The 27,103-nt window shown below is 40.0% G+C and overlaps 5 protein-coding genes across 7 annotated transcripts; 2 read left to right on the top strand and 3 right to left on the bottom strand.

Moving 5' to 3' along the window:
• The first annotated feature begins 1,415 nt into the window (after positions 1 to 1,415).
• Positions 1,416 to 2,430, top strand: LOC129116111 (39S ribosomal protein L49, mitochondrial-like). Its single transcript, XM_054627167.1, has one exon. It carries the CDS (start codon positions 1,518 to 1,520, stop codon positions 2,049 to 2,051), a length of 534 nt encoding a protein of 177 aa, XP_054483142.1. The 5' UTR covers positions 1,416 to 1,517; the 3' UTR covers positions 2,052 to 2,430.
• Positions 2,431 to 2,504: 74 nt separating this feature from the next.
• On the bottom strand, positions 2,505 to 9,221 carry LOC129116109 (tumor necrosis factor receptor superfamily member 14-like). Of its 3 annotated transcripts, none has more exons than XM_054627164.1 (6): positions 9,203 to 9,221; positions 7,960 to 8,052; positions 6,801 to 6,926; positions 4,897 to 5,055; positions 3,959 to 4,043; positions 2,505 to 3,549 (listed from the first exon to the last, which is right to left on the bottom strand). In XM_054627164.1, the coding sequence occupies exons 2-6, from the start codon at positions 7,970 to 7,972 to the stop codon at positions 3,417 to 3,419; spliced, it is 516 nt and encodes a 171-aa protein (XP_054483139.1). In that variant the 5' UTR covers positions 7,973 to 8,052; positions 9,203 to 9,221; the 3' UTR covers positions 2,505 to 3,416. The 3 variants fall into 3 exon arrangements, with proteins under 3 accessions (XP_054483139.1, XP_054483138.1, XP_054483140.1); XM_054627163.1 differs by lacking the exon at positions 9,203 to 9,221 and adding an exon at positions 8,143 to 8,260 and having other exon boundaries at positions 2,506 to 3,549; XM_054627165.1 differs by lacking the exons at positions 2,505 to 3,549; positions 9,203 to 9,221 and adding exons at positions 4,349 to 4,426; positions 8,143 to 8,260.
• Positions 9,222 to 9,438: 217 nt separating this feature from the next.
• Positions 9,439 to 15,095, bottom strand: LOC129116113 (HAUS augmin-like complex subunit 7). Its single transcript, XM_054627169.1, has 9 exons — positions 14,963 to 15,095; positions 13,718 to 13,833; positions 13,565 to 13,635; positions 13,389 to 13,450; positions 12,935 to 13,125; positions 12,447 to 12,558; positions 11,953 to 12,157; positions 11,207 to 11,326; positions 9,439 to 11,109 (listed from the first exon to the last, which is right to left on the bottom strand). Exons 1-9 carry the CDS (start codon positions 15,017 to 15,019, stop codon positions 11,048 to 11,050), a joined length of 996 nt encoding a protein of 331 aa, XP_054483144.1. The 5' UTR covers positions 15,020 to 15,095; the 3' UTR covers positions 9,439 to 11,047.
• A 914-nt stretch (positions 15,096 to 16,009) lies between these two features.
• LOC129116112 (ninjurin-1-like) lies at positions 16,010 to 18,317 on the top strand. The gene is made up of 4 exons (XM_054627168.1): positions 16,010 to 16,072; positions 16,919 to 17,153; positions 18,006 to 18,144; positions 18,233 to 18,317. Exons 1-4 carry the CDS (start codon positions 16,010 to 16,012, stop codon positions 18,315 to 18,317), a joined length of 522 nt encoding a protein of 173 aa, XP_054483143.1.
• Positions 18,318 to 20,496: 2,179 nt separating this feature from the next.
• Positions 20,497 to 26,681, bottom strand: LOC129116110 (emerin homolog 1-like). Its single transcript, XM_054627166.1, has 7 exons — positions 26,634 to 26,681; positions 25,356 to 25,434; positions 24,483 to 24,578; positions 23,163 to 23,197; positions 23,031 to 23,050; positions 20,979 to 21,038; positions 20,497 to 20,891 (listed from the first exon to the last, which is right to left on the bottom strand). Exons 2-7 carry the CDS (start codon positions 25,432 to 25,434, stop codon positions 20,699 to 20,701), a joined length of 483 nt encoding a protein of 160 aa, XP_054483141.1. The 5' UTR covers positions 26,634 to 26,681; the 3' UTR covers positions 20,497 to 20,698.
• Between the last annotated feature and the right edge of the window lie 422 nt (positions 26,682 to 27,103).

The following is a 27,103-nucleotide window of genomic DNA, read 5'->3' as shown; positions in this document are numbered from 1 at the left end:
TAGTACATGGTCACAAACATCACAGGCTTATACTCATAATTACCTTCGTGGCACATCGGACAACATTGCCCATCCCTTGTCTGATATTCTTTAGGTGAACAGCAGAGTCCTGGAGTCATGAACATGGCGACAACGCCTATTGAACAAAACGTTACGTTACTTTATTTCCGTGTGTGTGAGGGTTAAAGGCTGCTGTAAGATACTCACCAAAGACAGTCAGCGTCGGAAACATGATAACACATTCTAGAACAGCGTCTCGTTACGTTCTGGCGACAATAGTGTCATTTTCTGGAGATAGTCAAAGCAAACAACTAGGTTTAGTTAGCTTAGCTTAGCTTAGTTTAGCAGTAGGTTCACTCGAGATGAACTGCGTCACGTCTAGAAAATGCGAGCAGGCGTTGAACAGAGACTCGCGTACTTCCGGTTGGGTACATGTGTAAACTACCAGTTGTTTATAGACTGAGTTTGGGTTATATGGATGTCCATCAGGGATAATCGTTCTCTCCTTTTAAAAGGTTTTCTGATGTTTCACATCGTTAATCTATGGACTTCACTCATTCCAGTTCTCCGACTGAAAACATGTTGACATCAAGTTGGAATTAAGCTTTCTCAATAAATATCTTTATTTACAGATACTAAATAAATAACCTGCATCATTGCACAACGTGACAGTGACACTCTGATGTTGTTTGCTATCAGTCTGAGGTGAAATTAGTTTGTAACTATAAACCATACATTTTAAAATCGAATCTGAAATTTGATGGAAGTTAGGATTGGGATTTTATTCTGAAATTTTACATCACATTGTCCTGATATTCTCCGAGTGACACTGAGGTGGCCTACTATTAATCTGAAGCGAGATTAGTTTGTAACAATAGACCATTTCCTTTTAAATGTAATGTAAAATTTGAGAGAAATTGCCTCAAGAATTGGATTTGAGGTTAGTCTATGAATTAGATCTCATCGGGCTTTGCTTTTGAAACTAGTCACTAAGTGTAACCTTGAAGTTGCTGAATTTGATGTAGTATACTTTCATTTTAAAGTCATAATGGTCGTTGGAAATGTACTATTTTTTAATATATTTGAGTTTTGTAATCATGCAGTTTCATTGATTTTAGTTTTTAATATTTAAATTAAATAATCTATCATTGAGAGGTTTACTGACTGACTCACGTTCGCTTGTGTATTGTGCTCAAATCATTCTTACCGTAATGTCTGGTGTATACACGAACAGCACTACAACGTGAGGCTGGCTTTACGTGTTTTTGAAGTGGAGGTTGGTTTGAGGCCAGTCAAGCGTTGGACTCCGACCATGTAACATTTATGTTCTCAAACCTGGGCACAAAGTGAGAGCCTGTTTATTTCCACCGATAACCAGTCACTGAAACACAGTCGTTGAATTCATGGGAAAATTTGAAATAGAACCACGTAGGAGGCAATGTGGTGCAAGACATCCAGCCTGCCGTAAAGCTGACCGTAGAAGAAGAAGGTGAACTAGAATTCGCCTGCTACACAAGATGGCGGCCCGCTACGCCGCTCAGTCCTCTGTGCTCCGCAGGGCGCTGCGAGCTCTCAGCCTTCACACCCGGACACCCGGACCTCCCGCCGCGGCTGCTGGGTTCAGGTTTGTTTGTAACGCTGCTCCACAAGAAGCAACGAGGGTGACGTCAGAATCTACGGAGGAATACAAGTTCGTAGAGCGGCTCATCCCGCCGTCTCGGGTCCCCGCTCCGCCGCAGCACGCCGGTCCCTCCCCGTCTGGCTGGACCCCTCCGGCAGATGCACCGCCTCCTCTGCCCTACATGATCCGCCGCTCCCGCATGCACAACATCCCGGTTTACGCCGATGTGACCCACGGCAGCCGCAGGACAACGCTCGTGCGTAAAGTGGAGGGGGACATCTGGGCTCTGGAGAAGGACGTGAAGCAATATCTGAAGGAGGTGATGGGGAAGGAGCTCCCCACACAGGTCAACGAGGTCACCATGACCTTGAAGGTCAAAGGTCACGTCGACAGTGAGCTGAAGGAGTGGTTGGCCAGCAAGGGCTTCTGACTGCGGGGTTAGGCGGCGCTGAGCTTCCAGGACCATGGCATCGTCACCGTCCAAGGGGGGTCACACAGCTGTCCAGGTGGAGACGGAGAGGAGCACTCGTGACTCTTTGGGATCTGCTGGCAGGCCAACACCTGAAACATTGTCCTACAGCACATTTAAAGTCATTTCCACAGCTTTTCACTACTGCTACTAAATGTAACTCTCCTCAGACACCAGAGAGATGTTGAAGTTCTGGGATCATGGGTTGTTAAACATACTTGTTGTAATGACTGTAACATTACATATAAGGGCATTGCCTACTTCATTTGTTGTGTTTGCTATTAATACTCTGTTAAACCAGACAGAGAAGCAGGGAAATATGTCTTGGTTTGCAAAAGACACCAGCTTTAGATTTCACCTTTTGTCAAAAGCTTTTAGTCTCCATCTCAGATGGTTTTTTTTTTTTTTTTTTTTTATGAAGGCCAATGTGTTTAATTAAATGAACACTTCACCCACAGACTGATTTGTGCATCAATCATTCATCTGTTGTTTCCTTGAACTCCTGAAGAGAACTAGTTTTTCTCTCAACACAAAAACGGAGAAACCTCTCATTATTCCAGTTGGACGCTCACTACTTCACAGACACACACGTCTTCACTAAGACCTTAATATTTAAAACACGATGACTCGCACAGGTGAGTTGTGCACATGCGTGAGACAGGTTTAAAGTAAGGCTGCGTGCTACATTTCTTCTGAATCCCGTGTAGCATTGAAGCAACAGGACTGGCCAGGTGTCTGCATGAAGGAGACTGGGATTAAAATGCACATACGCTACACTACACTTTATATAATGTCATTTAGTTTTATCCATTCTGCAGCCCTAAACGATAATCGCAAAATGAAAGATGAAAACAATAAATGGCACTTCACAATTTCAATACAATTTAAGTTTAAGACAATTAAATGTATTCAGTATTTCAATGTAAACATTAATATTGATTAGTAGTCGAGGCTACAGATCACAAAAGTCACTGATCAGATCACAGATCGGATCAACACAAAAGAGGAAATGTAACTTTTAGAGCTCCTCGCTCATGTTTTTTTGGCCGCCGATGCTATGTGAACATATCATGATAACCTCATAAATTACCGTCGTCCAAGACTCATTTTCACTGAACAGAGCCTGAACACATCAAAATGTAAAATGGTTGTCAGTTAAAGTTTTTTTCACACTGGAATGTATAACGTTCAACTCAATTAATCCTGCTGGTCTGTCGGTTACAAGTAAGGTTTAGGAGGAATGTTAGTTTATTTACCTATTATCAACAAGAGACACCTACCGGTACTCACTGAAACCGTTCTGCACTTAAAGCAGCAAAACAAGCCCTAACCTTTGATCACAAGTGTTAATAATGGTAATATTACAGCTATATACGAGTACTGCTGTCTTGAAGCAGTTCCACAGACAACATCCCTGATCCTGCTTCCTTCTTTGATCTTTGGTTGGGTTTTGGAGCAACTGTCATAAAAGAGAAATGAAAGACAGCTTTAGTGCTTTTTTTAAAATGTAATGTAAAAAGTACAAAGTGGGCATATTCACATGTTAAAAACAAACCAACATTAAAAGGCACACTTTGAAAAAAGATCTGAAAGTTACTTGTGTATTGTGACTAAATGAAATAAGACATGGGGGTTGGTCATTTTCTATCTCCTATAGAGGGGAAGAATTTGGTCCTTCGATGATGAAATGTTAAGCCATTCAACTCAATTACCCATAAACAAAAAAAATAACCATTAATATTAATGGCTTCAAATAAATATTTGAAGCAATAAAACAAAAAAAAAAACCCAGATATGCATGAATAAATATAGTGGTCATTTTGTGCCACAGGGCAGAACAAACCCTCCTTTAACAGACAAATACTTACAGAGTCCAAACTGTACAATTCACACCATCAAGTGAAAAATAGCCGGACGGACAGCTTTCACACACTGTGTCCGTTCTGCTGGTTCCTTAGAGAAACAGACAAAGGTTAGATTAATTACACAGGAACCCAACATCCAGTGAACATCCATCAGTTATCAGACTGTGTGTTATCATTGAGGGATTTCTCATGCACACTAGTATCCCAGCTATGATCAGGGTGTATGATGTATAAAGTAAAGAAACTGGAAGAGGTTTCTGTTTACTGCAGCTGATCCTCCATATCGTAGTAAACATATGGTGATACTCGATGTAATGATGGTCTAGGTATAGGCGGCTGTGGCGTAGTGGAGAGTAAGGTAGTTCTCCAATCAGAGGGTCGGTGGTTCGATACCTGGCTTCAGCAGTCGATGTGTCCTTGGGCAAGACACTTAACCCCAAGTTGCTCCTGAAGGCTTGCCATCGGTGTGGACTGGATGTGAATGAATGTTAGTTAGAGTCTGATGGTGGCACATTGCATGGTAGCCTGTCATCAGTGTGTGAATGGGTGAATGATATGTAATATACTACTGATTGTAAGTCGCTTTGGATAAAAGCGTCTGCTAAATGACTGTAATGTAATGTAATGTCTGCATGCTAAAAAAAAATTCTAAATCTGACACCAGTCTGACAGATAATAAATAGAATTGTCCTTCATTTCTGATGATCGTATTGAAAGGCTAATTACAGCCTGTGTTCAATGCAGCAGAGTCCAGACCCCCAGAGACCAGACTGCCAGAGAAATGACAGATCTGCTGGATTTGGAGGAGTCAAAGACGGGCCTGAGCTGTGAGCACCGTGTTTACATGGAGCTGAATAACCAGCTACACCATGTGTTGTGTTACTGTTAGGACAGAAGTGTGCATGTAAACGTACTCAATGTCAGACTGGAGATTTTCTTACCAGGTGCTTTTATCCTGTGACCGGGTCCACACTGCGTATGTTTTTCTGCAGAACTACATCCTGACTCATCCGTGAAGGCCTTGCAGAAATATCCATTTACAACATGACAGACTGTGTCTGTTGCTGCTGTGCAGCCCTGTTTGGCAAAGAGACCGTTACCTAAAAGCCAACAGAATGATAGACATGATATTATTATTAAACAAACAGTCATAAATTGTTTCGGTTTTCATTACCCATCCCTACCTTCAGGTAATGTAAAAATGTGAAAGGCTCTCTCTAGAGACAGTGTTTGGTTTGTCTCTCTGGGTTAATTTAAAAACAAGGTGGTGCAACATAGTGTACTCTACAAAAAGCACCCGCACCCAATGTAGATATAAAGGGCTCATTCTAAGCTAATGAGAACACAACCATCCTGCATTTCCTGCAGAAGATACGTGGGAATGCTGACCACTGAAATGATCGCAAAGCATTGCCTAAAATGTGAAAAACGTGAAATGACTTTCCTGAAAAAATGTCTATGCCCAAAAGCTATGAACTGCACTGTTCAAAAACCTGCTAGTGGAATGTAAAACTGATAAGAGTTGGAAGCTGAATTGCATTATATAAAGAAGCTACGAGCTAAAATACATTCCTGGAGAAGCTGAACAGTCACACTGTAGAAGTTGTAGTAGTAGTACAAGTAGTTGTAGTAGTAGCTTTAACAGCAGCAGTGGTAGCAGTGGTATTGGTAGCAGTAGCAGCAGAAGCAGTAGCAGTAGCCGTGGTTTAGGAGAAGCAAATGTTGCATCTGCAGCAGCAGCAGTAGTAGTAGTTCAATCAGGAGAGACAACTCAGTAGTATTAGTAGTAGCAATTGTAGCGGTAAACACAGCAGTAGCACCATTAGCAGTAGTTGTGGTAGTAGTACTTACAGTAGAAGTAACAGCTACAGTAGTAGCAGCAGCAGTAGTAGCAATATTAGTATTAGCAGCAGCAGGTGTAGACGTACTAGCAGTAGAAACAGAACTAGTAGTAATAGTATCACAATAGTAGTATTTGTAGTAGTAGCAGCACTGGTATTAGCAGTAGAAACAGTAGTTGAAAAGTAGTAGTGGCGGTAGTTAAATAAATAGACTACTCAGTTACAAAGACTTTTTGCATGAGGCCCACCTGTCAAACACTTCTCAAAACTCAAAACCGTAGCACCTATTGCTTAGACATTTTACGGGGAGAGGAAGGACTCCTTGACAAACAGATTGTGTGAAATAAGTGTGTGAAGTGCAAAAAAAGGGCTGTGATGGATTGTTAGAAATGGCTAACTGCGGCCAAATGTATAAGTCTGTTGGATTCCATAGTAATATGTCTGCGGCCAGAACAAGATCAGCTACATTTTGACCAGAAATGATGCATGAAGAGTGAACATTTTGGGAATGGTGGCAAGTTTATATGATTTTTTTCACCCAAGTTTGAAGCGCCTCTGCACTCTAGTGATGACATCACGCACTTCGGTCCTCATAAATTCAGAAATAGTCTTCAAAAAAAGCATAAACTAAAAGTGTAAGAAAATAACAAAAACCTGAGTAACACTGCAAAAGTTCAAGGTTTTGTCACCATTTTGTATTTCAAACAAAATCTGTAGCTGAAAGTATGCAGAAACTGTTTTATTTTAAAGTGGTATAAGTGGAAGATGATTTGAAGATTTTCTCTATAGGGTTACATTATGATTTTTCTTTTGAAAAAAGCTTATATTTAAAAATGGGTAGAAACAAGAAAGAAAGTCATAGCAGAGATGTCCTTAAATAGCTGAACATTTTGATAGCTGAACCGTTTCTGTAGCTGTAAGTATGCAGAAGTAGTTAAGACGCCAAAAAAGGTTCTGAATAAATATAAGACACAGGAGCATTAATCAGTTCTTTATGGTCATACCTTGGTCACAGGAGGTGCAGGGGTTACATTTATTCAGGCCATTGGGTTCGTTCATAAATGTCCCGTTCACACAGGGGATGCACCGTGTGCCTGTCTGACGAGTGCAGTCTCTTCGAACAACTGAACCTGTTTAAGACAAAAACACACAGTCAACACTCATTTAGCATCAAGGCATGATGGGAAATAACCTTTACAACTAAAGAAGTTAAGATGCTGTACCCGTTAGAGCCAGTAACAATCCTGTTTTAGGTCTTTATTGGGCCTGTCTGTGAAAATAGGAGCTGAATATTCACTAAAGTTCATCTTCTATAAGCTCAGTTTAACTACTGATTTTACATGCTCTCTCTGACTGCAGCTGGTTATTAACTTTCACATCCAGAATTATAAAAAATAAATAAATACACAGTATAGTGTCAAATTAGTTATCAGGACTGTGGCCATCTCTGCATATTTCTCCATAAAGACTCCACATGGGCATAGAAAAACTGCGGTTATTTTCTTACCATAATTTAAAACAAAAAAGTGACGGGTGGTACAGAATATATAAGACTCATAAACTACTTATGGAAGAAATAGTTTTTATCCCACATCAAAGTTTGAGGAAAATGCTGAATCTTGGTCCACTGAAGAGACTTTGACATTAGATTATTCAAAAAGTACACAGTAAAAGCACTTCATAGTATTTGTGCATATAGATTAGTAAGTATTTAGTCAAAATATATCAGACTCAAACAATTTATGGAAGAAAGGGTTTTTATTTAACATCAAAGTTAGACAAAAAGGCATATTCTTGTTCTGTGGGGGAGATTTTGACATATGATTACTCAAAAAGTAAACAGTAAAATGACATGATAATATCTGTGCAAGTAGCCTAAGAAGTACTCAGTCCAAGAATATTAGATGCATAAACTACTTATAGAAGAAAGTGTTTGAATACCACATCAAAGTTGGAGAAAAAGGCTGAATCTTGGTCGCTGAACGAGACTTGGATTACTCAAAAAGTACAAAGTAAAAGTAGTTCACGGGACGAACGTTCCATTGCATTACCGTAAGTATTGTATCAGTCGCGCACTCCGTTTGACCAGGCAAACCCGAGAGGCGGCTGGCTTCACCGCAATGTAGAAAAATATAGCCCGAGGCTTAGACTCATGTTTATTACCTTCGTGGCACATTGGACAACATTGACCATCCGTGGTAGAATATTCCTTGAGCTGACAGCACAGCCCCGGAGTCAGGAAGACGGCGAGACATCCTGTTAAAGAAAGTGACGCATGTTTAGCTACCGTATCCCCCATCAGTCAGCTATGTAGCTGAGCTAACGTTAGTTTAAGCAGTCACGTACCGAAGACAGTCGAAAGCATGATAAGGAATTCTATCAAAAATTAACATAAATATTAACATAAAGATTACGAGGACAGCTTGGGAATCCCCCAAAACGACGCCATCTTTATTTCCCAGCTTGTTCTTTGCCGTTTCTCAATGGCCGTTTCTCAATTCTGAACTTCTGCGCACTACCGCCACATGGTCTCTGTGATAGTTCAAGTACTGTTCCAATCAAAAGTTCGCATCCACCAAGTAACTTCCAAATTTAGCCTCATTTGTTCCTGAAATGCACCCATTATATCAATGCATCTTTTCCTTTCCTGTTTACTTCTAACACATCCCAGAATGCATTTCACCAGCAAACAAGAGCCGACAGTGCGGAACGGCTCACAACTGTCAGTTATAACTGTCTAAATACTGCTGCATTTCCTAACGGAAAAGTTTTAAAACATCAGAATGTAGTTGTTAAGACTTAAAATATCCGGTCAATTTATCCAGATGACTGTTTGAAAAAACGCCGACGTTTGTCGGAGATATGAGAGGACCAGAAAGGAGAATCTGGTTCATGGCCCGCAACACAGCCTGAAAATCTCGATGCTATTTTACATACAATTATGCATTTTAATGGTGTTCTTTGACTATCATTACAGATTTGTGAACACAAAACATATACATATTAATATTTTAATATTTTCTAAACTGAAACTCTGAAAAAATGGCATTCATTTTATATCATATTTCTGTTTTATTGTCTTATATATGACTGAAATAAACCTTAGGCATGACCGACGAGCAAGTTATAATCAGTGAGAGAAAAACGTCATCAAGTTCGCTGCTGTTCCAATTGCAAAATGACCGTATATGATTTCCCATCAGTTTGTAAGTAGAACTTCATAGTCTGAACTTGAATTTGCAAATCCATACTTAATATAACGTTGCCGAAACTGGCCAACGCCTATCTGCACTACCTTTCACACTGGTCCGGCTCAACTGATAGACAACACAAGGCTCCCTCAAAAGAAAATCGCACATACCACCGTAACTTATTATTTAGCCTCATTTTCTGAAATGCATTTTACCAAATCAACGCCATATTTTCCTTTCCTGTTTACTTCAAACACATCCAGTCTGTCAGGCCATGGAACAACCATCCCTGCGTGAACTATGATGTTATCCTTAATAACTCCAGAGGCTTATTTTTTCTGAAATCATTTCATATCCAACGTTCGGGTGGTCCCTCCCCCCCCCCGTCCATCTGGGCCCCTCCGCCTCCTCTGCCCCACATGATCCGCATCCTCTGCCCCAATGACTGTAACATTACATATAAGGGCATTGCCTACTTCATTTGTTGTGTTTGCTGTTAATACTCTGTTAAATCAGACAGAGAAGCAGGGAGATATGTCTTGGTTCGCAAAAGACACCAGCTTCGCTTCACCTTTTGTCAAAAGCTGTTTAGATTTCTAACAGTGTGCAGTCCTCAAGCTTTTGTCTCCATCTCAGATGGTTTGGCTTTTTTTTTATTATTTTTTTTTTTATGAAGGCCAATGTGTTTAATTAAATGAACACTTCACCCACAAACTGATTTGTGCATCAATCATTCATCTGTTGTTTCCTTGAACTCCTGAAGAGAACTAGTTTTTCTCTCAACACAAAAACGGAGAAACCTCATTATTCCAGTTGGACGCTCACTACTTCAGACACACACGTCTTCACTAAGACCTTAATATTTAAAACACGATGACTCGCACAGGTGAGTTGTGCACACGCGTGAGACAGGTTTAAAGTAAGGCTGCGTGCTACATTTCTTCTGAATCCCGTGTAGCATTGAAGCAACAGGACTGGCCAGGTGTCTGCATGAAGGAGACTGGGATTAAAATGCACATACGCTACACTACACTTTATATAATGTCATTTAGTTTTATCCATCCATAAGATGTTCCATTTGATATGATACACAGCAGCTCAGGAGATCCTCATGTGGGCGAAGCATGAACCAGTGAATGTTTAGCTTTTTCTTTGTATAAACTACCTGAGACATTTTAAGTTGATCACTACTAACCCTAAAAGATACATCACAAAATGAAAGATGAAAACGATAAATGAAACTTAATATAAAACCTGTTGGAAATATAATTGAAGTTTAACATTTACATTTATTCAGTAAGACAATGTGAACATTTACATTGAGTACGGCAAAGGACATGTTCAATTATTAAACTATTATCAACAACAGACACCCGCTCACTGAAACTTTTATGCTCTTAGAGCAATTCATGTTAGTAACATAAAAAACATCGCTGCCAGTGTTACGATGTGTCGACACAAAACCTCCACCATGCCTCAGTCATACTGAAGCTATCTGAAGGTTTCCTCTTAGCTGTAGTGCTGTTCATCAATCTAGATTGTTTTGGTGTGAACTGCAGAGTGTTTGAGATATCAGCTGTTGGAATGTGTGCCCTCTCTCCAGTGTAATGGGACTAAATGTCACTCTGCTTGTGGTGCCCAAAGCGCCAAAAATACATTTAATAACCTCAACAGCGATGTCTTTTTCCAGAAATCCTGACCCGGTTACTCAAGATAATCCACAGACATGGTTGGGAGCAGTTTCATGGAGAAAATAGTTCCATTATAGTAGAGAGAAGGCAGACATCTCTACAGCAGATATCTCCATCACTCAGCAACTCACACCAAAACAATCTAGACTGATGGATAGCAAAAAAGCTAGGAGGAAATATGTAGTTTCTCTTTGGGGTGAACGCTCCCTTTAACCTTTGTGAAATAAACAACACTCATTTTTGGTCACAATTCCGCTTTGCTGTTTAAAGTTTTAACACACCGACAGATGGGACTCTCGTTATTACCACACGGTGTAAAGTGCTTTGCTCACTCCAGAATGTCTTTTTGGCCAAGGTTTAGGTAGGCCATCAGGAAGGAAGCAGGGGGAAAAAGTCTCGAATTCGCCTGGTGAGTTCCTCCAATTGGTCCGCTGCAAAAAAGAAAGAAGAAGAAGCAGGAAACAAAGATTTAACGACATCCAACAGATTTTAATGCGAGTGTGCACGTGAGAGAGAATATTCACTTACGCAACTTGCGCTTCTCCCCTCGGCTCCGGTAGCCCGGCTGTGTTTGGAACTGGTTCACTTCCTCAGTCACGGATACAGAAGCTTCAGATACTTCCTTTAGCATTTCCAGCTCCTGAGAAATGAGACACGCGCAATAGGAAACAAGTGTCAAGATATTTATTTGCAGAAATGTCCATTTCATTTGACGCAAGGGATGACCATAGTGCCATTTAAACAAGTGGATGCAGATCAACTCTGGATGTTTTATGAGTTGGTCCACAAACAATAAGAGAGCTAGACATGATTTAAAACCTAATCTACTGGTTTGGGACCGGCCTACATGACTAATTATTTATTGTTTTATAATGCTTTATGCCCTGTTAGATCCTCTGCTGCTGTTTTTGTTTTTGTACCATTGCACAAATAAGAAAGTTGGCAGCCCTACCTTTTTAATTATGCATGGAAGTCCCTCCCTAAAACTAAGAGAGATGCAAGCTCCTCAGTGAACATTTTTAAACTTCAATTGATTACATATTTATGCAGCATTGCCTTTAAATAGCTGCTGCTTCCTGTGTTTTAAACCTGTCTTTTACATGTTCTGCTGGTTTTGCTTGGTTTGATTATGCAGCATTTGCATGTTTTCTGTTTGTGTTCATTTCTTCTCTTGTTTCTTTACTTTGTTGTAGAGCACTCTGATCCACTCCCCCCTGTGTGAGTACTTTAAAATAAAGTTTGTTGTGATTATAATTCTATTTAAGAGTACCATGACGCCAGCAGTAGCTGGTGTGATCTCTGGAAGACGTCGGTCTCTGCGCTGAAGCTGGGGGGATCTCTGCTGCAGTAAGCCCTCAAGTCGGTTTCGAAGACATGGCTGAAAGTCGCCATCAGCAGCTGGAGGTCGCACGCCGCCACGCGCAGCGAGCTCGGAGAGAAGACGCCAGGGCTCTGCGCCTCGCTGCTCAGGAATTCACACTGAGGAGAACAGAGTCTTTAGCCAACACTTTACTACTACCATGGCATTTAGGCACGTCCAGACAAAAGTGCATTTATGCTCCGAAGAACAAAATAGCTCGGAGTGTGTGGCAAATATTTTGAATTCATACGTTGGTTAATCTAGCATGGACACCCTGTTTCAATTGAAGGCTCTGTGATGCTGCAGGTAGCATGAACACAGATCTCATTTCACAGTGCTGAGACCGATTTCCGGCTCACTGGAGGATGGAGGAGCCACACAAAAGCAGAGCAGAGGACGGCCCCGTACCTGTGACCGTAGCTGCTCCAGTGTTGACTCAGTCCGCTGTAGAAGGGTGGCGAGGTCAGTAGCCTCCTCTCTACTGGGCTTAAGAGTTGTCCTGGTGCCCTTGCGTAAAGCCCTGTGAGGTAAGGAATAGAAATAAGAGACAAAACAGACTCATTTAAATTCTGCACTGATGCTGCAGGACAATAACAGGAAACAATGTAATATAAAGGAGATACACCAAAACAGCCTCTTATTTGACTAACACTCAAAGTCCCAGTGAAACAAAAGTTAGAGCATCTGAGGCTTTTGTACGGTGATTATTTCACATAGTAACAGAATATTTCAGTGGTGTACAGTTAGAAGAGGGATTTAGATTAAAATCCTTCCCATTTGAATGGACTGCTAAAAAGTATGGGGGCCTATAGTGTAACTTTAGGCCTTAAGTTAACTTTAAGTCATACATTGTCAAATATATAGATATTATGTGTGTGAAAAGACAGCATACATACTTGATGTCTGCAGGCCAGGGGTCCAGCGTGGGTTCCAGCATCTGTGTGAGGTGAGGCAGATTCTCAGCAGCGTAGAGCTCGTTCAGCAGCATCTCTCGATCCGGTCCGGTTCCAGCAGACTTCTTGCAGCCAGGTACTAAAGTTAAGAGCTGCTCTAGGAACCGAAGCTGCCGGAGGGGGCTCGCTTCACCCTGGATGAATAGTTTGATTAATTATATAAGATGAAAAAGGAGATTTTCTGTTCATAGTGACAAATACCTTATCCACAGGGGATCAGTCACAATTATTTTCATTAAACATAAGAAAATTCTTAAAAAACTTTTCCACAACAGGATTTTAACCAATTCCAGGCCTTGAAAATTACATTTTGAAATACCACTGACTTTTCCATGCCCGTGGGAATCCTGTACGTATAAATTAGTAACATCTACACCAGCATGATGCGTCCTCTCACCCTGATCAGGTCCAGGTCATCTGCTTTGCACAGCATCAATTCCTGCCCGAGCACAGCCATTTCTGTTTGTACCAGAAGAGACCAGAGCAGGTGCAAGAGTCTAAGTGTCCATCAATAGACATGCAACAGCGTTTAACATGTACCGTGTAGAGAAAGTGAGCCATTGACAATGTTACCTTTAGTCAAAACTTCTGGGCCGTGGGATTTCACCGCCATCGTCTTGGAGTTGGCAAAGCTTGGGTTGATGCTGTGAAAGGGACAGGTAAGTTGCTTTTAAATCATATGTCATAGGTGAGAACAGGCTCAGTGTTCTGTGGTTGTTATCCTACCTGCTGCAGATCCATGCCAGTATGTCGGTGCGCTGCTGAGAGGGAGCACACAGCAGCTGCAGCATGGTGTCGGCTTCCTGCAGGTACAGACCTTCCACCAAGGGACACGAGGCAGCCTGAACACAGACCAACACAGACAGCATACTCAACATACTCAACATACTCCATATACTCAACATACTCCATATACTCAACATACTCCATATACTCAACATACTCCATATACTCAACATACTCAACATACTCCATATACTCAACATACTCCATATACTCAACATACTCAATACTCAATATACTCAACATACTCAATATACTCAATATACTCTCAATATACTCAATATATACTACTCAATATACTCATATACTCAAAACATACTCCATATACTCATACTCAATATACTCCATATACTCAACATACTCAATATACTCATATACAAAACATACTCCATATACTCAACATACTCAATATACTCAACATACTCAACATACTCAACATACTCCATATACATAAAAACATACTCCATATACTCAACATACTCCATATACATAAAAACATACTCCATATACTCAACATACTCCATATACTCAAAATACTCAACATACTCCATATACATAAAAACATACTCCATATACTCAACATACTCAACATACTCAACATACTCCATATACTCAATATACTCAATATACTCAACATACTCAATATACATACTCCATATACTCAACATATACTCCATATACATACAATACTAAAAACATACTCCATAAACTACCATATACATAAAAACATACTCCATAAACATACTCATATACTCAATATACTCATATATACATAAACATACTCCATACTCATATACATATACATAAAAACATACTCCATATACATAAAAACATACTCCATATACTCAACATACTCCATATACTCCATTACTCTGTCACTAATACACACAGCAAAGGGACAGTAACAATGGTAAACTGAAAACCTGACCTCATTCAATGTGTATATTATTAACAGTCATTAATGTAGACTGTTGGATTGTTTTGGATGTATAATGCATTACATTCTTATAACAAACATAAACAATTCAACTAAATATTTAACTATATTATGTTTTAATTGCAGACATCGTAAATGGCCAAATCCTAGTAACGTAACAACAAATGTATCCACCACGTTGTCAAAGTGAGTAATAAACATCAATGTCTTTCCTTATTCTGGAAAATAATGTTTGATTAACAGATTTGTACCTGTAATGCTGCATAAACATGTCGGACAAGTTGTTTTTCTTTCAAAGCACCCGCCATTTGCCAAGCGGATTGGATAACGCTTCTTCTTCTTCTTCTTCTTCGTCTTCTTTTTCTTCGTCTTCTTCTGTGTTTTTCTTCCTTTGATTATTATTGGTGTTTGGCAAACAGCTTTTTGGGCTCTTTACCGCCATCTACTGATCTGGAATACTTCTACGAATAAAACACATAAACAAGAAATACAAAAAATGGAAGTGGGCTCTAAAACTATAAATATAAATATAAATATAAATATAAATACATGATTATGATGATGATTAATAGTTTGATTGCAATTTAACTGCACTATACTTTTGCTCTGGTTTATGCTTTTAGATGCTTGTTTAAGAAAGGAGATGCACTTATGACTTCTGGTGACTTCTCTTGAATACCTATGTTGAATACACTTATTGTAAGTCGCTTTGGATAAAAGCGTCTGCTAAATGACTGTAATGTAATAATGTAATGTAATGTAATACATATACTGAATTCTGATTAATGATCGTAGTATTTTAAACAATAAATCCTCTCTGCTTTAAACTACTCCTAAACTACTTCCAGTCTCAGTGGCCTGACTTTCTCTATTGCAAGAAAATAATCACAAACTATGAAAGAAGCAATTGCTTTAAAATCAAAGTTGTGGACTGTATTCTTGTTCTTATCAAACATTATGTCAAAGAACCTTGATGATTATGAGTGATTTGTCTCACTTGGAGGAGAGAGAACCATGAACCTTTATATTCTGGGTAGCAACTTAAACACCTTGAATCATAAACTTATTATTATTTATAAGGTAAAATCATTTCTTATATTTAGAAGTGAGGTGAGATGTTGAAGTGTAATTCAAGCATTCGTTCAAGAGAAGAGAGTCACACAGTGGGAGGGATCTCACTAATGTTTGTCTTTGTGACTAGAGGAGTTGCCCGACTCGTTGGTCTTCTTTCTCTGTGGCTCTAGAACACAGCTCACATCCAGCACACCAACAGTTTCCTGAGAGCTCAGAGAGGGAAGATGGACACGGCGTACAGACTGAACGGAGAAGACATGGCTCTGAATAAAGTGGGCGACATAGAGGTAAGCGACACACACTTACAAGCCCTCTCTTATTACTGCTCTATTCTGTTCTATTTCATGTTCTCTTATGCTCTACGCTGCTCTGAGCTTCTCTGTGCCGCTCTATTCTGTTTCTTTTTTTGTTCTGTTCTTTTATGTAATATTCTATTCCGTTACATTCTATTCTGTTTCTGATCTATTTTGTCAGACACAATAATACCATATATATATATATATTTATATGCACGTCAAGGAGAGTGAACTGAGGGAACCACTGGTAAATACAAATCTGTAATCTATTTACAGAAAAGTCAGTGGTGAAATCAGTGTGTGTTTCTATAGCTGCCAGCTGTACGTGGAGATGAATGAAGGCTGTGTGACTCAGAGAGAGTTTCACCAGGGTGTGACCTCCCGTCTACCTACAGGACTGGGCACATCCCTGAGAAAATGCCTCTGCCACTGATGTGGTTTATACAAACCAACAGAACAATAGAGTACCAGCCCTCTGACAACACCTCAAATACGTCAGTTCAATCTCCCTGACATGCCTGTACAGGATCAGTTCATGTTCTTGTTTCTAGAAGTGTTTTTTCTCTCTCTCTCTCTCTCTCTCTCTTCTCTCTCACCTGCTGCTCAGACACTCCCACTTCTCCTCTGACAACCTGAGTATACAGAGAGCATAGTATCAAAATACAGAACACCTCTTTGTTTGGAACAAACGTGGACTTTGTCACATGGTACGGAGACAATCAGCCCTGTAAAAGAGAACAAAAGAACAACCATGTTAATCACATCCTTAAAAGTCAAAGGGGGCAGCAGTGGCTATAGAATCGCACCTCACACCTTACCTGTCATCTCAACCTTCAGGCACAGACAGCCCCCCCTGGAAAGGTGTACCGGCGCATCAACATGAATCACTACGCCACTAAGAAGACTGCGGCTCAGAGCATGCTGGACGTGGCCCTCCTGATGGCCAACTCGTCCCAGATGAAGACCGTCCTCTACGTGGGGCCTAACTACCGTTTCTACGTCCCCCTCATCGTCCTGCTGACTCTGTCCATCATGCTACAGGTCTCAGTGGGGCTGCTGCTCGTCTTTATTGGCAAGTCACTCAGACTTTTTGCATCGCAATTGATATCATTCATATCTTCATAACATTTCTTTGAAGTAAGTTTGGAAGGTGAAAAGAGTCAGTGCAGCCATGCAAAGACTAGGTTTTTTTCTGAGAGGCTGGCTGATTTTGAACGATCAAGAGGAGACAATCCAACAAGCTCCAGCCATGTCAGCCTGACAATAGACGCTAAAGAGAACATTGGTGCACAGTTTGCATAATGCATTCAAAGCTGTAAAATGATGTCAGAAGCCCAGATTCTTTGATTTTGGCTAAAAAGTGGACAACATTTTTACTTTGTCATGTGGACAAACTTATGTTAACAGGCTGCTGGCTGAAGCTTCATATTTCAAGGGTGCTAACAGTCTTCTCATCTAACTGGACAAGAAAGCAAATAAGTGTATTTCCCAAAATGTCAAACTGGTCCTTTAACTCTTCATTGGTCTTTGCATTGTGTTATATATATTTTCTTTGAGCTGCCACTTTCAGATCCCTTCTTTACAAAACTAACTTGTCAGACTTGCTGTACTACATTTAGTAGCCAGATCAAACACTAAGCTCCACTCTTTAGTGATAATACAAATATTTGACATTTATTTTCAGTTACAAGCATTTATTTGTTACCTTCAATTTCTAATTTGACAGTTGTTCTATTTCAATCAGCACAGTCTATTTTTGTAATCCATAACTAAACTTCCCTCCTAACTCCAATACTATTTCCTTAAATATATAAAAAAAAAGGGTATCTTGCTCTTGTACAACGTTTGCTCTCCCTGTCCTTATCTTTATTTTCTTTCATCATGTAGCTCACTTAGCTTTTGCGCTTGTGCCATTCTGTGTCAGCAGTGAAGTACGATCTCAACGATGTGAGGAAACACTCCAAACTGAACATGATGAACAACGCAGCGACCGTGTTTGTCTTCTTCACTGTCCTCATCAACATCTTCATCACAGCTCTTGGATTTGAGGGATATGCTGTCAGGTATAGGCCGTTACAGAACACACATAGATAATGAAGGCTGTCCTACTGTTGTGAACTCTTGTGACCCTGTTCTTGGTTCTCTTCACAGGTCATTAGAGTCATCTGCCATTTCATTATCAAATCCTCAGTTTTCCATTCAGCCCATTGACCTCAATGTGACTGGGGGCATGTAGACCAGGTTTTGGACACGATAAGACATTTCACCTGTTATCTCAAAGCATTAAAATCTAAAGGTCCTTTAGTAACTTATGTATCAGCTCCCTGTTCAAATTATGACTTTGGGTAAAGATCCTCCAGCTGGAACAAATACTTTTAAAACCTGATTGGATTGAATGGGTCTACAACACATTAACGGTGAGAGGATTGTGTGGATCCAGGCCTGGACCTAAGACTCGTCAAGCAAAACCTCAGTGACCATCAACCACAACCCCCATTCAGGATCACAGCTGTTAAATTCAACTCAAACAAAGACACAACCAGAAACCTCAGCTAGAGAACATCACCACTTCCTAATCTGCCCTCCAGTCCAGATGCCAACAGACTCTACTGCAGTGGGCTTTATTTGCCAAACTATTAGCTTCTTTCTTGTAAATACAACAGAGCCTCCTTTTTTCTGTTTAAAATGTAAGATTGCTGCAGGAATGAGTCCTAAAACCTGAAGATGCGTTAGTATGTTAGCACTTCATGTTTCCTCGTCCCTAAGTCAGTGGGTTTGTTGAATGGGTCTACAGTTAGATGTTTGAAATAAGGTCTGTGGAGGTTAAGAGATTAAAAAAATAATAATTCTATTGCATAAAATACGTTCTCCACGTGTGCATTTTCAAGCTTTTACATGTCTTTAAAAAGGTGGTTGCTAACAAGTGGCTTAATAAATATACACAGTGTTCCTACACCTTCTTAAACATCCAGTTCTCTCAAATTCAAGGACCCGCAAAGTTTGAGACACGGATCAAGATTTATTATTGTTTCGACACCGACATTTTTTATAGTGCCACTGTTTAATTTGGATCATTGGACTTCAATCACTCATGCATGCACGTGACCTATTCTTGCACAAAATGTAAAAATTCAAGCACTTTCAGTGACCCAAAGCTTTATTTCTATATACATATATATATATATTTTCTATTTTCAAAGACTTATAAGGCCTTGAGTTTTGTCCATCTCCACGCCAAACTTTGAAACTCATCTACTCACTACTTCGCCTTGAGTGAGAGGCTTTTGTATTGGAGGTAAGTGTGTGAAATCAGATTATTAATTGGATGCTTAGTGGGGGTGACGTGAGCGTTAGCTTTTTTTTACTTTTGCTGATTGCATTTAAGTCATAAACTTGGTCTTTTTTTGTGAAGATAATCTTCTAAAGTATCATAAACGTTGCCTCATATCTTATTTTCTGCAATAATCCAAAATTCAATGGAGGAATGTTTGTCTTTTTGTGGAGGGAACCAGTGCGCACTAACTTCTGAGTTGATCAACAAAAATACATCATGCCTGCAGCTCTCTACTGAGCTGAAGTTTTGTAAATAAATGAATATATGACTCAATATTTTACTGTGTTGTATGTCTGGAAACACGTCTACTATTCTGTTAATACTCTTTCTTCCACCACATTAACATTTTTCTGCATCCTTTCGAATTCCTCTTCAATGTCATGTTTTACATAAATTTCAAACACTTTATTTAATTGTTTTTATTCAACACATTTGGGTAGTCATCAGCCTTTGGTTTTTGACTGGACACGACGAGGACAGCTTGGAAATAAAAACGTCCCCAAACTGTTGTGCCACACGACATCATGTATATTTCACAAGTAAGAACATCTCACATATGTAAAATCAAATCAAATACAAAAACTACAAATAGAAGGAAAACATGCCTTAAAGAAAGCAAAGAAATTAAAAGAGAAGCTAGCAATATTTTGTATTTCTCTCATTGTCAATAAACCCCATGAAAGGACCAAAACTCTCAACAAGCCCACTGGTTCCTACTGGAGATGGAAATCTTTACTGGCTGTCAGTTTTTACTTAAACTGGAGGAAATAGTGCATTTATTGTGCAGTAAGACACATTTGGTGATCTAGTAAAAATAAACTACATCGTGTGTATTCATGGTAACTAACGAACATGTTACCTAGTGCAACAGAGTAGCTCACTGATGCGTTTCTAACAGCTTTTGGACAACAATGGAGTTCTATATATTTTTGACCGCTTTGTTTTTTGTCAGACATAGTGCGGTTCTTGGAAGTGCGTCTTGCTGCGATTTTGAATGCACTTTAAAAGATAAATAATTTAATAAGAGCTAAACATTCAGAGACGCAAAACTTGATAGACGGGGCTAATAGACCCCCCCAAATATGAATGGGGCAACACTGATGACACAGAGGAACATGATGGATCAGACTTTGGATAATTTGTCTGGTAGTGTTAATTTCACTGACATGGTGACACTAAGAAACATAGAGCATTTCAAAGGTTAATGGAATGTGATCAAACTGTGTGTTCTCTCTGCTGACATTGATGGAGAAGAAACCCCGACATCCTCACAACCAATCAGATCATTGGAATTTAAAGTGGTTCTCATCGTTTATCATCACATGGCAGTAGGCGTAGTAGAGGGCAGCCCCTAACACGGTGAACAGCAGCAGCAGCCGGATCACCTTCCACGCACCGCCTCCGGACTTTCTGTCCAGCTCCCTGGATCGTACTGTGCTGTGATTGGCTGTTCTGTTGGCGGTCTGGACAGGGGGCCTGAAGGCACAGGAGGGGAGAAGATATTAACTCCATCTGATTTACTAAATTTTTCAAATACACAATTGCTTAATACAACACACTCACTCTGTTTCTTGGTCCGATTCCTCGTCTTCATCTGGCTCCACGTTGCCTCTTCGTTTCAGCCTGAATGGAGGAAAACTTACACTTAAATTTCAATCTAGCTATGTATTTACAACACTTATACAAAGCTACCAACAATGACTACAGTACCACTGGCAGTATGTCCACGGTGTTGGCAAGTAGCTAAGTACATTTACTCAAGCACTGTACTACTTAAATGTACTCCGTTTTATGCTGCTGTATACTACTTGGTACAGACATTTATGTATCAGCCACAGCTTTACTTTTTTTTTCTAGCGCTAATTAGAAAAATTAAGCATGCTTACAAGCTCAACTAAGATAATAAACGTAGTAAACATCATGCTAAACCTCAGCATGTTAACACTACCATAGTTAGCATCCTGATGTTTACACGTTAGCACGGAGCCTTTGTATAGGGTGACCGTATTTTTAGAACCATCAAACAGGGACCCATAAGTGTTCTACACATTCATGCACGCACCATAGAAGTTTATATAGGATGAAGGGCAATTATTTTACCACTTTGCACACCAGCTTTGCTACTGAGCGCACCTTTCAACACCACGGACAGCGCCTCAAAATCCACCAAAACAAAGGAGTTTATTTGAAAATGGTATAATAACACTGGTAGACACAGAGCACAAAGATTGCAATGGTGTACTATAACGATTGTCAAATACCTGTGAATACTAAACACTGGGTATTTGTCAGTGTGTACAAGGGCAAGTTGCCGGTTATTGAATATTTCTATCTGGCTGTTTTAAATTCATCTTTTAGATCTGCATTTCTACTGTGCGTGACGGAAACGTACTTCTGCATTGTACAACCCACACATGAGACAAATCAGTGCTGAATTCAGACACAGGGGTTATGAGGTTATGTATTCAGTCGTGTGTGTGACCGTCTGAGTCCGTGCGTCTGTGAGTGAGTGTGCACCTCTGTGTCTGTCCATGGCTATTCTCGCATTCCGCTGCAGCAAACCGCCTAGTATTTTGGGTGCCCAATCATGGCTGCATGCTCAAGGACCTCTTGTGATGTGGTGACTCACACTTTCTCAGAACACCTTTTATCGTCCGTCTTATACTGCCATTGACTGACTGCTGACTTCTCACTCACTGCTCTGAACGGACCCCAGCCGGTAGGGGCCCGCTAGTGATCAAACAGCTGAGAGCATCACCGACACTCAGCCGCCAGTCTGCAGCCAAACACAGAGGGGCGGAGACACAATTCACAATGTTAATGTTAATGGCTAACAGCTAGCAGCCAACGGAACTACCAGGCCCCACACTGCTAGTAGCTCTCCCCCATTAGCCGCTGCTAAGCAGGCAGACAGCTTGGTGACTTTGTGTTTTGGAACCATCGCGGGAAGTGTATATACCACGGCTTCGACTACATCACCGCTTGTTTTTGAGCTTGAATGAGGTCTGTCTGACAACGACTGGTTGTAGTCATTCAATCACAACACAGCAGCAGCGGTTGTTGCAGGAGGAACCTGGATGAGTTCTGCACTCTACTGAGTCAACCATTTGTAGTTGTTTGTCATTTTATATTGGTAATAACGAGTCGGACAGAACATGATAAAATTCTATGTAAGCACTGAGGACAGTTATAACTTTTCATTTTTTTTATTACAATGGTGGTGAAAACATTTGAATATGTTACAGATATCTGTCATAAAAAACAGGACATCTGGGCGCGGTACACTTGTGGGATATTTACTCAGCCTGTTATATTATATATATATTGCCACCGTCCTCGCAAAATTTTGTATCATCGCATTTTTTATTTCGTTTTGGTGTGGTATCAATGTATATGAGCCCAGCCACAGTTCACCTGATTCGCGTCAAGCTTTGCTGAATAAGATCTGATGGCGGATGTTTTGACACTTGTTGGCCCTGTCTTTGACAAGTTTTTAGCCCCTAACCTTGAAAAAAGAGATTTTGAAACAGGCATGTTTTCATCCAGCAAAAGAGAAGCTGTATGTGGGGAAATATATAAAAAATGTGCGTGTCTGTGTGTTAAAAGTGTACTCACATGTCTGGCTCTTGTCTGACCTGTTGGATTGAAAGCAGGATAGTTTGAGAGATGATTTACAGTCACGGAGCAGATGAATTTGGCACAAACACAGGCAACACAGGAAATACAGGAAACAGAATCAGGACTTACCGGACTGTGGTATGTGATGTAGGTAATCTCCTCCGCTGTACAGAAAAAATAAACACACATTGGCAAATGTTAAACCTTTTGACGTAAACATTTAGAAATGAAGCGTGAACACTTGATGGCAACTTTGAAGAGGAGAGCTCCCACTTTGTACTTTACATTTACATACTGGCTTGTAATTATAACTGATTTAGAATAGTTTGAGCAGGCAGGGGGAGACGTTCAAAATCATAAATTATATTAGGGCTGTACTGAATGTCTTTTTTTTTTTTTTTTTTTTAACATGTAAAGCTTCTATTGAGGTTTTCACATGAAGCTTCAATGTCTATTGTCATATTTCATGACATCATCACCCTTAAATAAAATTCAAACAAAATTCTCAATTTGTATAAGGCGATTCATCGAATTAAATGAGTTTGTATTTGTTTTATTAAATACATTTCCTTTAATGAATAGAACTTGTAGTGTCCTCCCTTTGTGTGTCAAGCAGAAGATTGCAGCCCACTTTTTCAAATGCAGAGAATTGTAATTTCCCCAGTGAAAGTGTTGTTTTTGAAAGGCTAAACACCAATTAATATGAAGAGACGCTAGGATTGGACCTGAATAGTCGACTATTAATCCAATAGACTTTTTATCCCCCCACGTTCAGGTGTTATTGTAATAAAGCGTTGACAAGCATCTAAGCCAGGTATTAGAGTCATAGAACGTTGGTCATAAAGACTACATTGGGGTCGAACACCTTCTGAACACCCGCATACAAATACAGAGAAACAGATTAACAACCTGGTTCTCCTGAACATCCTTCAAGACCTGACTGAAGACTTGGACATGAACAAAAGTGTCAAAAAAGCTTTTGCTTTCGGGTGATAAGCCAATAAAAAAGAAGCCAGGTCCTAAACCTGGCTCTATTTGTACGTTTGTAGGCGTATTGCATGTAAAAGCTGGCTCCCCAGGAGGCTGCTTATGAGTCGGCACCCCCTTGTTCTTCATTTCTAATGGAAGAACACACATGAAGAGTTTCTTCCCATATTTTACTATTTTAAAAAAGATCGAAAGGAAGTTGAACTGAAAAGTTCCCTTGCCTCAGGGCTGGACTGGCCACCCAGCAGACCAGACCAGCAGTTTCCCAGTGGGCCGACATAAACGTCTTTTTTTCCCCCGTCAACAGCCCATAAAACACACACACACTCTCACACACTTCAGAACTCATCCTGGTGCTGCTCGCTGTGTGGTGGTACCACATGGACTAAACAGAACCACACATGAACAAAGAACCAAGTGCCACAGAGCCTCTGCATGCCAGCGGACTGAGGAGAACCCTACCTTCCTCCCTGTAGTAGGTCTTATCAGACGAGGGTTCCACCGGAGCGTTCTCCATGGCCACTTCAAGCTTCTTCTCGTACAGCTTTCGAGTGGAGTCTATGTTCACACAAACACATTAACAGTGCTTCAATATCCTTAACACAGTATACAAAAAGATGCAGTACATGACTTTTCTGCATCATCTAGGTGTGGGAACATTTTAGAGAATACATTTAAGGAGTTTTATCATGTGAAACGTTAAAATGAAAAACTGTTGGTTGGCTCACAGGTTTGATTGTGTTAACTCTCATTATATTCGTATTTGTTATATATTATTATGGTAATAAAACAGTTGATTACTCAGAACATTGAGAAAACAAGACACTGGACCGAAACGAAAGCCCCCCCAAGAGAAAAAGACAGAGAGGTGATGGAGATGAGAGAGGTAGAGAACGTAGAGAATGCCAAACATAGCGACCGTGTATATATATATATATATAATATATATATATATATATTCTATTATATATATTTTCTTTATACAGTGGAACCTATAGGTTCAATGTAAAAATACAACATATAGCATAATTATAGTGTTATAGGATAGTTTTATTGTAAAAATACATTATTGTATAACACACATTTTGTGTATGTTTTGAGGCTACTGTGCCGTTTGAAACATATTTATTTTTACTCAAATCCCAAAAGGATGCAAACTCAGACACAAAGATGAAATAAAATCAAACTAAATTAAATGATTTCTGTAGGCCTAAACTCCTAAAGTTTTAGGACCTCTGTATTTCTAAAGCCCTGCATACATCCATGCTTACACCTACAGCCTGAGCTCAGGAAGGACATCATTCATGAAGGTAGTAATGTGTGCACGTTTCCTACCCACTATAGGTCCATGTTTGATGCCATACTCAGTGAGCAGCTTGCTGATCTCCTCATCACTTTTTTCACTCAAAGACATCTGCGGATGGATAAAAAAATGTATCAGAGAGACGAACATAGATAAATATAGATAGACAGACAGACAGACAGACAGACAGATAGATAGATAGACAGACATAGATAGATAGACAGACAGACAGATAGATAGACAGACAGACAGATAGACAGATAGATAGACAGACATACAGACAGATAGACAGACAGATAGATAAATAGACAGACATACAGACAGACAGATAGATAGATAGATAGATAGATAGATAGATAGATAGATAGACAGACAGACAGACAGACAGACAGACAGACAGACAGACAGATAGATAGATAGATAGATAGATAGATAGATAGACAGACAGATAGATAGATAGATAGATAGATAGATAGATAGACAGACATACAGACAGACAGATAGATAGACTTGGAATGAACTCCCCACTGACGTCAGAACAGCAGAGTCGCTGCCCATCTTTAGGCGCAGGCTGAAAACTCACCTCTTCATTAAGTACTACCCTGAGCCTTCCTCGTAGCACTTATTGCATTCGTATTAGTTTGTTGCACTTATTGTATTCGTATTCGCTTACTGCACTTATCCTATTCGTAGTAGTTTGTAGCACTTATTATATCGTATTAGTCTGTTGCAATTATTGTTTTCGTAGTAATTTGCCTCTGCACTATACTTTTGCTCTGGTTTATGCTTTAAGATGCTTGTTTAAGAAAGGAGATGCACTTATGACTTCTGTGACTAGTAGTTCTCTTGAATACCTATGTTGAATACACTTATTGTAAGTCGCTTTGGATAAAAGTGTCTGCTAAATGACTGTAATGTAATGTAATGTAATGTAATGTAATGTAATGTAATAGACAGACAGACAGCCTGGAGAGGGAGCAGGGGCGGGGCCTCGTAGAGTCTGCTCCCGCCTCTAATCCAGCTGGAAAACGTCAAAGAAAACGTTTTGGGCGCAAAATAGTTAAGATAGTTTAGTATTTAATTTTCAAAGTAAAATCAAATCATTTGACGTCAAACCTAATTTATATTCCAAAACTTGTATTGATATATATATATCAATACAATGCTGCCTAGTTAAAAGAGCAGAGATTAAACGTCGTGGCTTTTTTTTTTTTTTTTATTTTTTTTATATAAATATCGCGCGAGCAACAACGCAAGCAAATTCCCAAAACGAGGAAATGGTGGATCTGGAGTGAGAAAGGTTCACTTACCTTTGAAAACAAGCCGAGTTCTGTGTTGAGACTGTGCGAGCGGGACGAGGCTGGAGCGGCCTGCAGCAGCGGAGGGGGAGAGGGAACCAGACATCATGATGTCTATGGGTGGAACTCTCATATCCGGACGACGTAGCTCGGCACACCTCCGGATGCATGAGCCCCGCTACACGGGGCAGGACGACAGGGGTTCTGCTGGCTGAGGAACAATGGCCGACCTCCACTTCTCTGACAAGATAGCAGTCAGACTTTTTTTTTTTCTTCTTTTCTTTTTTATACCAGCAGTTTGGTTTATAACAGTATACCGAGGCTGCTGGCCAAGTTCTTCTCCAACCTGTTGCTCCTTTCATAGAAGATAAGCATTCTCTTGTACAGTTGCTTTCTACTTTAAAATAAATACTTACTTCTGCCAACTTCTAGCACATGATGACAAATACTTGGCAATGGCTCATCTAATTGCAGTGGGGGCA

Source organism: Anoplopoma fimbria, unplaced genomic scaffold (assembly GCF_027596085.1).
Source record: "Anoplopoma fimbria isolate UVic2021 breed Golden Eagle Sablefish unplaced genomic scaffold, Afim_UVic_2022 Un_contig_12711_pilon_pilon, whole genome shotgun sequence".
Classification (NCBI taxonomy): Eukaryota; Metazoa; Chordata; class Actinopteri; order Perciformes; family Anoplopomatidae; genus Anoplopoma; species Anoplopoma fimbria.
Note: the sequence above shows the minus strand (reverse complement) of the source record. Positions and strands in the feature narration are given on the sequence as shown.

Excerpts from the sequence above, each read along its gene's own strand:
- LOC129116111 (XM_054627167.1), top strand. The coding sequence starts at position 1,518 with ATGGCGGCCCGCTACGCCGCTCAGTCCTCTGTGCTCCGCAGGGCGCTG.
- LOC129116109 (XM_054627163.1), bottom strand. Across the intron at positions 6,927-7,959 it reads TTGTCCAATGTGCCACGAAG|GTTCAGTTGTTCGAAGAGAC; the intron begins GTAATAAACATG and ends TGTCTTAAACAG. Across the intron at positions 5,056-6,800 it reads CTGCACCTCCTGTGACCAAG|GTAACGGTCTCTTTGCCAAA; the intron begins GTATGACCATAA and ends GTTGGCTTTTAG.
- LOC129116113 (XM_054627169.1), bottom strand. The coding sequence starts at position 15,019 with ATGGCGGGTGCTTTGAAAGAAAAACAACTTGTCCGACATGTTTATGCA. Across the intron at positions 13,636-13,717 it reads CTGGCATGGATCTGCAGCAG|CATCAACCCAAGCTTTGCCA; the intron begins GTAGGATAACAA and ends TCCCTTTCACAG. Across the intron at positions 12,158-12,446 it reads TGGAGCAGCTACGGTCACAG|TGTGAATTCCTGAGCAGCGA; the intron begins GTACGGGGCCGT and ends TGTTCTCCTCAG.
- LOC129116112 (XM_054627168.1), top strand. The coding sequence starts at position 16,010 with ATGGACACGGCGTACAGACTGAACGGAGAAGACATGGCTCTGAATAAA. Across the intron at positions 17,154-18,005 it reads GCTGCTGCTCGTCTTTATTG|CAGTGAAGTACGATCTCAAC; the intron begins GCAAGTCACTCA and ends ATTCTGTGTCAG. Across the intron at positions 18,145-18,232 it reads TTTGAGGGATATGCTGTCAG|GTCATTAGAGTCATCTGCCA; the intron begins GTATAGGCCGTT and ends TTCTCTTCACAG.
- LOC129116110 (XM_054627166.1), bottom strand. The coding sequence starts at position 25,434 with ATGTCTTTGAGTGAAAAAAGTGATGAGGAGATCAGCAAGCTGCTCACT. Across the intron at positions 23,051-23,162 it reads ACATCACATACCACAGTCCG|GTCAGACAAGAGCCAGACAT; the intron begins GTAAGTCCTGAT and ends TCAATCCAACAG. Across the intron at positions 20,892-20,978 it reads GAATCGGACCAAGAAACAGA|GCCCCCTGTCCAGACCGCCA; the intron begins GTGAGTGTGTTG and ends CTGTGCCTTCAG.